General features: G+C 41.5%; 1 protein-coding gene across 5 annotated transcripts in view; it reads right to left on the minus strand.

The window, feature by feature from the left end:
- The window catches only part of LOC307192126 (uncharacterized protein), a 304,662-nt gene that overhangs the window by 51,291 nt on the left and 240,794 nt on the right, over positions 1 to 12,577 (minus strand). For 3 of the 5 annotated variants that reach the window (XR_013829980.1, XR_013829981.1, XR_013829982.1), the window contains exons 10-11: positions 5,488 to 5,619; positions 2,632 to 3,195 (exon numbers count right to left, since the gene is read on the minus strand). Coding sequence is in view for 1 of the 5 variants with exons in the window: in XM_079932722.1 (XP_079788848.1) it covers positions 5,589 to 5,619 (31 nt within the window). In the remaining 4 variants the exon portion in view is untranslated. Of the gene's footprint in view, positions 1 to 1,757; positions 2,429 to 2,631; positions 3,196 to 5,073; positions 5,620 to 12,577 lie in introns of those variants that run through there. The other 2 variants (XR_013829983.1, XM_079932722.1) reach the window with 2 other exon arrangements.

Here is a 12,577-nt window from a genome sequence, read left to right on the forward strand (position 1 = left end):
GACTGCAATCCAATTCTACGGAAAGTTCGGCAAAGCTTCCTGTCTGAAGAGTCCCGCATTTCCCACAGGCAGACCGGCCTTAGTATCCCTGCTGTGCCTAGCCACCCCAGAGCAGCCTTGGGAAGTGCAGCCTGCAGGGAACCCTGGAGATGGATTTCGGAGCACAACCACCCAGCCCTCGGTTAACTGCACTCCCGGCGGTAGAAGATTTGAAGGCCCACTCTCATGGCTGCTACACTGCCTCATTCTCATTTGTTGCTCAGATCAGGGCTCAGACTCAGCCCATCTTCCTCTTTTGGAGTGTGAAAAATAACTAAGGCCAGGAGCCTTCTTGAGGTACCTCTTCTGTCCAGTGACTGGTTTCTGTTCAGTCAGGACAAGCTTTATCAGGAGTAGATGGTGGGGATGCTTGGAGGTGAAGGCTGTTCCGGGGTGTCTACAGGCAAGCAGGTGGAGTTGCTGTTTGCCCAGGCAATTAGACTAACCTTAGGGCACTTCATGAAAAGTGTTTGGCTAAGTTTAAACAGTCCTGATTCCTGGAATTTATTACACATTTCTTAAGAATAAAACAAAATAAAATGAATGAAGCATTTGGCTGTGAAGGGGGAAGTGTGGGATTTGCTAAAGATAGGGATTCAGAAAATACAGGTCGAAGCATTTTCTTCAGTCTTTTATTCCTATACTCTTGAGAAATCAAATGTAAGCTTCTGTAATAGATGAATGTAATGAATGGAAATAATTTTTGCCTAGGCAATGAAAAGTTGAGGACTGTTAAATTTTTAACTCCTGGAAGGCAAGGGTTGTTCTTCTGAAGCTGTGTGACATTTAGTGGGTGTGGTACAGAGCAGGACTTGGTTGCTCTTTGGTGGTGAATCCATTGAGATTTGAGCTTTTTTTCCATGGCTGCGTAACAGCAAAAATAAATAAATTCACATTGATCATGTTGGGGCTGGGGTGGGCGGAACGAGGCATGGCCTTACCACATCCTGTTATTGCTAATCTCATGTTTATAGCAAGCCAACTCAACTTTTGCAGTAAGTGTAAATTGCACTTATGCTATTTTTTTTCTGTGATGCTCACCAGAGGAGTTTCTGATCAAGCATAGAGTCCTCATCCTGATTAGTCATCTATCTATGCAAAGTACTCATCTATGCAAAGAATGGAGTCTAAGTAGGTCTGCTGAACTTAGTTCTCAATTTCCTGGCCTTTGGGTCAAATTATGCACTTTTAATGAGCATTCATATCATTTTCTCATTGAAAATACCAGAAGTGGATTTGCTAGATCACTGAACCTTGTACTGATGTCTAATAAATATCAGAAAAAGATCATCAAGAAATAATCTCAGGCTTCCCTGGTGGCGCAGTGGTTGGGAGCCCGCCTGCCGATGCAGGGGACACGGGTTCGTGCCCCGGTCCGGGAGGATCCCACATACCATGGAGCGGCTGCGCCTGTGAGCCATGGCCACTGAGCCTGCGCATCCGGAGCCTGTGCTCTGCAACGGGAGAGGCCACAACAGTGAGAGGCCCGCGTACCGCAAAAAAAAAAAAAAAAAAAAAAAAAAGGGAGGCAGAGGGAGATCTGACGGATGATACAGAGAGGAGGAGGCGATGTGAAGACAACAGAGAGAGATTTGAAGATGCTGGCCTTCACATTTGGAATGACATAACCACAAGCCAAAGCATGCTGGAGGCACCAGTAGCTGAAAGAGGCAAGGAACGATCCTCCCCTAAAGCCTCAGGGGGGAGTGTGGCCCTGCTGATACCTTGATCTCCGACTCCCAACCTCCAGAACTCTGAGACAGTACCTTAGTGTCCTTCTTAGCCACCCAGTTTGTGGTCATTTGTTCCAGCAGCTCCAGGAAACGAATCGCACCACCTCTCACCCTCATCACATCAGCCTCACAACTGACTTCTTGGAGTCTAGCTCTTGCCTCTCGAGTCCACCCTGCACACTTAATTTTCCTTAACTCCTCTGCGTGGGTTTCAAAACTTTCTATAATCTGGTCCTCTCTCCAACCAGCGCAGCTTTAGTTTCCATTAGTAATAATAACAGTAATGATAACAACCACTCGAGTGCTTTGTTTTGCTGAGCACTTTATAGGGAGTATTACACTCCACCCTTGCAACAACTGCACTGAGGTGGGCATTATTATCCTTACTTTACGGAAGGGGAAACTGAGGCCCAAAGAAGTTAAAGAGCTGCCTGTCTGAGCAGCATGTCCTTGCTCCCAGCCACAGGCTTTAGTGCTCAGTGTGTGTCCGCCGGCTACGACACTAGCAGGCCTGTCTGAGAGCCTTGTTCTCTCATCTGCTTGTGTAAAACTCACCATCCTTCCAGACTCCACGTGTGTACCACCTTCTCCACGAGCCTCTCTTGCATACCCATCTGTCACCTGCCTCTGAACGCCTTGTAAATTGTAGGCAGAATCTGTTTCACAAACTGTAGAAATTAGATTCTGCTTTGTATTTTTAAAAATTCAAAACATTATTGGAAAAGAATATACCATGTAGAGGAAGATTAAAAAAAACAAAAACAAATCCCAAGTACCCTACTCAGTGATTCCTGATTCTGAGGAAGCACTGATTCTTGTTACTGGGATTTCTCCCTAATTTGAAATAGAATTAACTCACCTTTTTTTGGTAACGTGTCCAGTTACAAATTCTCTGGGCTGTGTAGGCACACTGATGGCATTATCCAGAAAATCTGATTTCCATGTAGCCTCTACGTAGGATTTCTATCCATCGACAGCAGCACTATCTGTCTAGTGGAAATGCACTCTGAGCAACAAATGCAAGCCACTCATGTAATTTTAAAATTTTCTAAAGTGACTGTATTTAAAAAGTAAAAAGAAACAAGTGGAATTAATTTTATTTTATTTAACCCAATAGTGTATTTTGCTTAACTCAATATATCCAAAATATTATCATTTCAACATGTAATCAATATAAAAATTATTGAGACATCTTTTTTTTGTACTGTCTTCAAAATATGGAGTGTAATTTATACTCACACCACCTGGAAACGTGGGCTAGCTGAATTTCAGGTGTCCAACAGCCTCATATCTGATAATGCAGGTCTGGAATCACAACCTTTTAGAAGGCCACATTTCCAAGTTCTGGTCTTTGGTGAAATATCTAATTTAAACTCAACAAAACAAGATGTCTTTTCTTGATGTCTAAAGTATTTTCTATTCCCTGTAAAAAATTTGGAAAATGCAGAAAATTACAGAGAAGAATATAAAACTCCCCAGTATTCCAACATTCCAGGTTTTTTTCCTAAGCATAACTAAAAATATATAGATTTTAAAAATTAGAAGCATTCTGTTATACTATTTTGCAATGTTCTAGCTCAGAAACCTAGCCATCCCCTGAAGTTATCAGGTTGTCCCATGTATGTTGGTTTCCTCTCTAAGTAGATTTTAAATCCAGAAGACAAAGGTCATGTTTCACACCATTTCTATGTACCCCAGAGAATACAATTGAGAACATGAAACTCAATCAATAATCAGTTGACTTGACTGGAAAAATGTTAATTAATCAACAAATATTGAGTGGGAGTGGCTTCTCTGACCTCGTAGTTAGCAATAAACTGGATTTGAGAGTTGGACAAACCCGACAGTACACCTCACTTTGGTCTGGAATCATCCTCTGAACTTGGAGGCAAGATCTTGCTACTTGCTAGTAGCTAAATATGGGGTGATCCATTAATGCTCCCTCAGCCTTGTTTTTTCCAATGGTATAGATGAGAAACATGTGCTTACTGACCTTATTAATTCTCTCAACTTTCCCAGGGTCATGTGAGACCCAAATGAGATCATGTTCGAATGGCATCGTACATACAACAGCACTCTACAAAATAAGGAGGTGTGTTGTCATTCCTCTCTCTAACCTTGCTACGCTGTGTGAACCGTGCTCTGAATATGCTTAAAATTTGTCCCCAGCCATTGACTGCATCCACTTCTTGGTAATAGTATCTAAGATTATAGACTTCGAATGACTAGTATATGTATTAGTTTTAAATCATTACTTTTTAATAATATGTAGCTTCTCCTAGAATTTTAACCATATTTATACCAATTGTAAAATTTTTAGTAATTGGTGCTCACTGCTAGTCATTAGCCCCCTTTAATCGTGACTTTCTTATTCAAATTTTTAAATTCTTTACATTGTGAATATCCCAAGCAACTGTTTTAGAAAATACGGGGCGTGCTAAGTCTTCTAGCTCGTTGATGTCTAAAATGTCTGAAGTATAAATGTTTTTTATATTGGGGTTGACAGATAAAATACAGGACACTCAGTTAAATTTGAATTTCAGATAAACACTAAACATGTTTTAGTATGTGTGTCCCTAATACTGCATAGAACATATTTATACTAAAAACATATTGTTTATCTGAAATTCAAATTTAATTTGAGTGTCCTGTGTTTTTATTTGTTAAATCTGGCAACCCTACTGCTTTGTTTTTGTTGTTGTTGTTGTTTTTTGGACTGAGTATAGAATTCTTGGGCTATAGCTTTTCCTGTCAAAATTCTGAGAATGATGCACCATTATCTTCTGTTACTATGGAGTCTGATTTCTGTTCTTCTTTGGGCAAGCTTTCCTTTTTCTTCCCCCCCTTCTGAATGCCTATAGGGAATTTTCTTTATTTTCATAATATAAAGTATTTTTGAGGACATGTAGGAATTTGGGGGCATTAATTAAGGCTCTTATATGGTTTCTGAGACTCCTGAAATTATGTTGCATATCTGGTAGATAACCTTTCTGATTTATCTTAAACTTTCCTACCCCCCACCCTCTCTGTACGAATCTGAACTTTTTGAGGGTGTCAGCTGTGTATCTGTAGCACTGAATCTGTAATCCGCAGAACAGCGAGGGGGAGTTGAAGGAATGTTGGCTAAAAGATCAAATGAACGAATAGGGGCTGAACTTTAGGACCAGCCACACATTTTTCAAAGTCTCATGCACAGTGCAGCTAAGTCAATGCACAGTAGTTATTGAGCAATATGAAGTGAACTGACGACAGTTCTCTGACTTATAAGGAACACCCTCAAGAATGAAGGAATGGACGTTGGTTTCAAGGAAAGGGGAGATTAAAATAGGTCTCAATTCCCGGTAGGGGGAATATGATGCAGAAAAAAATTTAATTAAGAATTGTAGGCTAATAAGCTTTTATTTATTCAGAAGCAGAGTGAAACTCATGTTTCATTTTGTCACCCTTGCTGAGAGGCCCAGAAGCATGAGAAAATAATTTTTCCCACTTTCCAGCAAATGACAATAAGTTGCCCCCTGCTGTTGAGAAGCGCAACATTCCAGCATTTGATGGAGGCAAGAGGCCAGTGAGAGCCCTGGGATTCAGTCCAGACAGACTGCCCCAAAAAAGGAGGGGGAAGGGTGACTGACTTATGAGCCCATCAGTATATTGGGGAGGGAATGAAATTCCCTTTGATGTAAGGGCTGCAACCCTGAGTTGGAGACCTGATTCTTACCTAGTCTCAAACCTTCTCTAAAACCAAATCATAGCTGGACTCGGCTGTGGAGCTCAGCTCTGAGGCCCTCGTCTTCCAAAGGGTGAAGAGCTCAGCATCCTTCATTCCATTGCCATCTCTCCCTGCATTTCCCTGATGGAAGCAAATAATTCACATATGTCAAGCAGCGCTGTAGGTGCTGTGAATAAGATTTTCCTTGACCGCCTGTACTTCAGCACAACTCCATTTTCTTTAAGGCAATAAAAGTAAATATTCTTTAAATTATCAAGTCCTAGCTGTTAACCTCAGTCAGATTTAAGGCGACTCTAATTTCATTCCCAATTGCCTTACATTCCTTCATCTGCTTATCATTTTTCAGTCATGAGAGTCTCCCATGGCATCTGGTTTCCCATGAGATGCTATTCTTTATGAATTAAGCTCCCAGTTTCCTAGAATTCTACCCTGGAGTCATTTTCTTAACCTGAGCTTGAACTCAGCACCACGTTGGATGCAACCCCATAGGTAGTGGTTGCTACCCCAAGAAGGTCCCAAGTCTCTCTCCTAACTAAAAAGGTTGAGTGACTCCAAGGGCCCAGATGGAAGGTTCTCTCATTCCTAGAGCTATATCACTGCTCTACCTGATAAAATATGATAAGATCAGGTCCTTGAACAGCACCATTCTCAGTTAGTGAATTTGAGTATGGGAATGTCACATTAGAGGTTTTCAATAGGCGTACACGTATACGTAAGCCAATATATAGGCATGTAATATAACATTCATAGCTATGAGTTACAAATCATGGAAATGAGCTGTACAACTAGAGAAACTGGATCAGACCCAGTATGGTATCTTCTCTTGCCTCTAGAGATTTGCCTTGATCAGAACCAAAGTCTTGGCATTTTTAACCATTTATTGATACTCTCTGGCTGTTTTCTTGAATTAAGAGATTTGATTCCTGTGAGATGCAGGAGGGGACAAAGAATGCACTGGTGTCTGCCAGCTTGAAGATGTTCTGCAATGTTTAGGAGAACTTCTTTCGTAGTGCTGGAGGGCAAAGAGGCTATTTCTGACTCATAGGACTAAGTCTTGCTTGTGTGCAACATCATTTAAAGTGCGGTATTTTACCATGCAATTCCAGGTCATGGAGGACCCATTATTCTATGCCTGCTATCTTGAAGGGCATGGCCCAGCTGTTAATGACACCATGAATATGCATCAAGGTCAAGGAGATGGCTCTGACATTGAGATAAAAGTCATCTTTAATGGATTTGACTGTGGTTACTGTAAGCAGGCACCCCAAAGTAACATAAATACACAAGACAAAATACGTATAGACGAGTTTTATAATTCCCTTACCATATGAAGTGGAATAAGTAATTTGCCACCCGATTACAAGTGGGAGAAAATGTGCCCCAGACCACTTTAGCATTGACCGTTACCTCCCTTCCCATTCCGTTCCCCGTGACTGATCCTGTTGAATACAAAAATACTTGAGGAACAGAAAACTAATGAATTTGGGGGAAATGTCATATGGGTTTTTTATTCTAAGAATCATTGCATATGGTACTGAAGAATCTTTTTGAAGAGGAGAAGGTGGATGATTCTAATAAGGTTAATTCTTAAAACCAGGGCTTGAACAGAAGAGACTGGACAGGCTAAGAGAAAGAAGCTGGGCCTGGGGTGGTCCAGAAAAGGTTATCACTTATTGGAAAGTCACAATATACCACACTGATGGAAGAGAAGCCTGGCTAAAGGGAGATGCCATGCAATATCTGATGTCAGACTGTGCAAGAGGGCTCATATGCAGAGCAAGCTCTGGATATGCAGGTCAGGTTTGAAGGACTGAAATATGATGGGGCACCAGGGGAAACCAAACTGTCTGGACTTGGCTCTGTAGCAGAGGATATGCCCTGACGTGAGGGGACGATTTGGTGGCAGAAAGCAAGGACCTGCAAGGGAACTAAGGACATCAGGGTAGAATCCAGGCATGCCATGTGCATTTTAGGAATCCACACAATAAATGATTGGGTAGGAGAGAGACAGAGTCAGACAGAAAATGCTTGAGCTCCAGGAATAGTGCCCAGACACAGGTACCTAGGCAGAGAGACAAAACCTTATTACATAAAAACTGGGAAGAACCAACAGCAGTATGATAATAGTACCAATGGCAACAACCTTAATCAACATGAATAACCATAGCTAACATGTACTGAGTAATTACCATGTAATGAGCTAAGTGCTTGACCCTTCCGTGTTTTCTATCCTTACTTAACAGAGGAGAAAATAGAGAGATGAAGTACATGTTCAAGGTGATGCAGTGCTAAGTGTCAGAGCTGGGATTTGAACCCAGATCTGTCTTATTCCCAAGCTCATGAGCTTCCCCCTCTTCAGGGTGGCTCCTGATAAAAGTTCCCTCCCTGAGGTTCTGGGGGAGGCCTGGGCCCATAGCAGAGATAGCTCAGCTGGACATCAAAAGCAGATCAGTGCTCTTCCCAAAATTAACATAAATAAATATCAATCTTGGTTATGTAAAGAAGACTAACCTAAAAAAAAACCCCTGAAAAGTGATCACTCCACCATGCTCAACATTGGTGAAGATCTTTATGGAAATCTGCTTCTGTTTTGAGGATATACATAATACAATTAAAATGTGAAGTGATATTGCTGGGGACCACAGGATGGGATGGGAACACTCATATACCATTTGTTGTGGGTTGAATTGTGTCCTCTCAAAAGGCATGTTGAGGTCCTGATACCCAAGAACCTGTGAATGGGGTCAGATTTGGAAATAGAGTCTTTGCAGACGCAATCACGTTAAGATGAGGTTATACTGAATTAGGGTGGAAGACAAAAGACTGGTGTCCTTACAAGGAAAGACATTTGGAGACACACAGATACATAGGGAAGAAAGCCATGTGAAGATGGAGGCTGAGATTGGAATTACGCTGCCATTAACCAAGGAACACCAAGAATTGCTGACCATCATCAGAAGCTAGAAGAGGCAAGGCAGTGTTCTTCCCTGGAGCCTTCACAGGGAAAAGGCAGTGCCAAAACCTTGATTTTGGGCTCTGACTTCCAGAACTAGGAGAGAATAAATTTCTGATGTTTTAAGCCGCCCAACTTGTGGTAGTTTGTTACTGCATCCCTGCTGGGCAAATGTGAATTGATAAAATCTTCTTGAAAATAACTCAACAAATGTATCAAACTTTAAAAATTCCTCTTCTCATGAGTCCTATCTCTACTAAACTATCCTAAAATACTGTTTATAGATTGAGATACATGAAAGATTTATTCACAATTAATTGTTGCATTATGTATAATATTTTTCAAAAGGAAACAACCTAATAGCTCATAAGAAGGAATGATTAAATAGACTATGGTATATCCATAGGATAAAATGTTATACAACCATTAAGACATTTTAATGATTTTTAGTAACATGGAAAAATATCTAAGTTATAATGTTAGATGAAAAAAATCAGGGAAGAGAATATTCAAATCAATATGATGATAACTCACTAAAATATGCATGGCAAAAAACTGGAAGGAAATATATCAAAAGATTAATGGTGATTATCTTTGGGTTTTGGGACTATGAGTGATATTTTTTTCTATATGTCTTTTGGTATTTAAAATTGTCTAGGACTTCCCTGGTGGCGCAGTGGTTAAGAATCCGCCTGCCAATGCAGAAGATACAGGTTTCAGCCCTGGTCTGGGAAGATCCCACATGCCGCAGAGCAACTAAGCCTGGGTGCCACAACTACTGAGCCTGTGCTCTAGAGCCCGCGAGCCACAACCACTGAGCCTGCATGCCACAACTACTGACACCCGCACACCTAGAGCCTGTGCTCTGCAACAAGAGAAGCCACTGCAATGAGAAGCCCGCGCACCACAACGAAGAGAAGCCCCTGCTCACCGCAACTAGAGAAAGCCCACGTGCAGCAATGAAGACCCAATGCAGCCAAAAATAAAATATAAATAAATAAATAAATTGATTTAAAAAACGGTCTATAATGAACATATATTACTTTGTCTAATGAGAAAAAAGAGCTTATAAAAAAAGTTAGAGGAATTTTTATTAGAGGGTTTGCAAACGAAGCAACTGACAAAGGATTAATTTCCAAAAGATTCAAGCAGCTCATGCAGCTCAGTATCAAAAAAACAAACAACCCAATCCAAAAATGGGCAGAAGACCTAAATAGACATTTCTCCAAAGAAGATATACAGATTGCCAACAAACACACGAAAGGATGCTCAACATCACTAATCATTAGAGAAATGCAAATCAAAACTACAATGAGGTATCACCTCACACGGGTCAGAATGGCCATCATCCAAAAATCTACAAACAATAAATGCTGGAGAGGGTGTGGAGAAAAGGGAACCCTCTTGCACTGTTGGTGGGAATGTAAATTGATACAGCCACTGTGGAGAACAGTATGGAGGTTCCTTAAAAAACTAAAAATAGAACTACCATACGACCCAGCAATCCCACTACTGGGCATATACCCTGAGAAAACCATAATTCAAAAAGACACATGCACCCCAATGTTCATTGCAGCACTATTTACAATAGCCAGGACATGGAAGCAACCTAAGTGTCCATTGACAGATGAATGGATATGGAAGACGTGGCACATATATACAATGGAATATTACTCAGCCATAAAAAGAAATGAAATTGAGTTATTTGTAGTGAGGTGGATGGATCTAGAGTCTGTCATACAGGTTGAAGTAAATCAGAAAGAGAAAAACAAATACCGTATGCGAACACATATATATGAAATCTAAAAAAAAAAAAAGGTTCTGATGAACCTAAGGGCAGGACAGGAATAAAGACACAGACATGGAGAATGGGCTTGAGGACACGGGGAGGGGGAAGGGCAAGCTGGGACAAAGTGAGAGAGTGGCATTGACATAAATACGCTACCAAATGTAAAATAGCTAGTGGGAAACAGCTACATAGCACAGGGAGATCAGCTCTGTGCTTTGTGAGCACCTAGAGGGTTGGGATAGGGAGGGTGGGAGGGAGATGCAAGAGGGAGGAGATATGGGGATGTATGTATACATATAGCTGATTCACTTTGTTATACAGCAGAAACTAACACAACACTAAAGCAACTATACCCCAATAAAGATGTTAAAAAAAGAAAAAGAAAAGGAGATGTCAATTGAAAAGTCATGTACAAAGACTGGAAATCTGTTATTATTATTTACACTGATGCTATACAATGGGGTAGATACTTTTTAATGTCACCAATGTTAATGATGCTTATATTCACACAGAGGTTGATAGCACATTCCAGGGCTTACAATTTGCAAAACATTCTCATCTGACATCTGTTATCTCATTTGATTCCTAAAGTTTGCAAAACGTTTTCATTCCACATGTACTATCTCATTTGATAAGTTAAAACAAGTCTGTAAAGAGTAGGCACTGTTATGCTTATTTTGTGGAGGGTGCTGAATCCTGAGATGCTGGTAGAACTGAGATAGAATACGATGAACTGAGAACTACCGAATGGGCAGGCTCTCCTGCACCAGGGGAAGAGAGCAGGACCAGGGAGGCCCCAGGTGGCCTGAGCGTGACCTGGGCTCTGCCTCTCACTGATGCCAGCTTCCACCCAGTAGGCCCCAGCTCCCTCACCTACGGAATAATCAGATGCCCGGAAGAGCTCTTCTGGCTCTAAAATCCTAGGATCCTAAAACCCTTGAGGTTTGGAGACATGGAGATTCGCATTGCAGTCTTTAACTTTTTGATCCCCCTGATTTCTTCCTAGAGATGAGATAATGGTATAAATTTAAAATATGCCCTCTCTCACTCTCTCTCCATTTCTGCCCCAAGCAGAAATCCCTGGGCTATCCTCTTTATCTCTTTGTGAATGATAAATAAGAGAACTCCATGGCTGTGTACTTCGTACTTTTCCAGCTGACCCCCTCTTATGCACAGAGGCTATGGGAACATCGACACATTCACAGCCAATGGTTTATTTATTACAGTGTCTCAGGGACGGGGTGCAGGGCCATGATGAAATAGACTCCCAGCCTCTCTCTCTACTCCCTCGGACCTGACATCTTCTCATCAGACAGCGCTTCCCCAGTGTGGCTGTCTCTTCTCTCCTGTCTCCTGTTACCCAAATAACATAATCATAAAATTGAGAGACTGGAGAACAGCTCGGTAAGTCAGCTCATCCAGCTCTTGGGCTGGGGTAAGGCTCGCTCCTAAATCACCCCAGCTTTCTGCCCTTATTGAAGCTCTCTTCATTTAATAACCGATTCGAGGGCCAGAGGAAAAGGTATCAGAATATAAAGCAAAGGTTCAACTTTCCACATCCCATTTGTGTTTGAGTATAAATTATAAAGGGCACTTTAATTCTGCGTCCCAGTTTTCAGCAGTACAGGGACTCTAATGGATTCATCTGAAATTACATTAGCTCCAGCCCCATCATTCTTGCTCTGTTTCACAAGCTTGCCTGGAGGAGGCTGATAAATTGAGTCCTGCCAATCACATCACTCGATTGCCTCAGGGGAAACTTGGAGGGCTTCTCTCAAACCTTAGTATTCATTCATAAACATTTATCAAGTGCTTACTAAGTGCAAGGTGAAATCAAGGCCTTTATTCTTCCTTCCTCCTTTCTCCCTTCCCTTCCTTCTTTCCTTAGAAAAATGTTGTTTGAGCCCCTACTTAGAGTGTGACAGATGCCGCGGAGACACAGTGATGAATTACAGACCGTCACTGCCAAGGAGGAGTTCACAGTAGTTGGGGGCATCGTTAGCCGTGAGATCTTATGATAGGACATGTCACTTCTCTGAGTTATTTTCTTACTTGTATAGATAATTATTCCTTCCTAAAGGGTGGACATGAAGATTAAAGATTATCGTGCATGGAAAGCATCTAATAAAAAATCTGGGTCATACTAGTTATCAGTAAATATTGGTTTCCTTCTGTCTCTGATAATTACAATGTAACACGGCAAGTGTTAGGATAATCAGAATTGTATATTCCTGGAGCAAGAGAGAGGACCTGGGCTCTGAGCCTCCACCTACCCAGGGGCACAGTGAGCGTGGTGGTGGGGTAGGCAAGACGTGGGGCACTGATGTCATGGGTTA

The sequence above is a fragment of the Stenella coeruleoalba genome (assembly GCF_951394435.1).
Source record: "Stenella coeruleoalba genome assembly, chromosome: 10".
Taxonomy (NCBI): domain Eukaryota; kingdom Metazoa; phylum Chordata; class Mammalia; order Artiodactyla; family Delphinidae; genus Stenella; species Stenella coeruleoalba.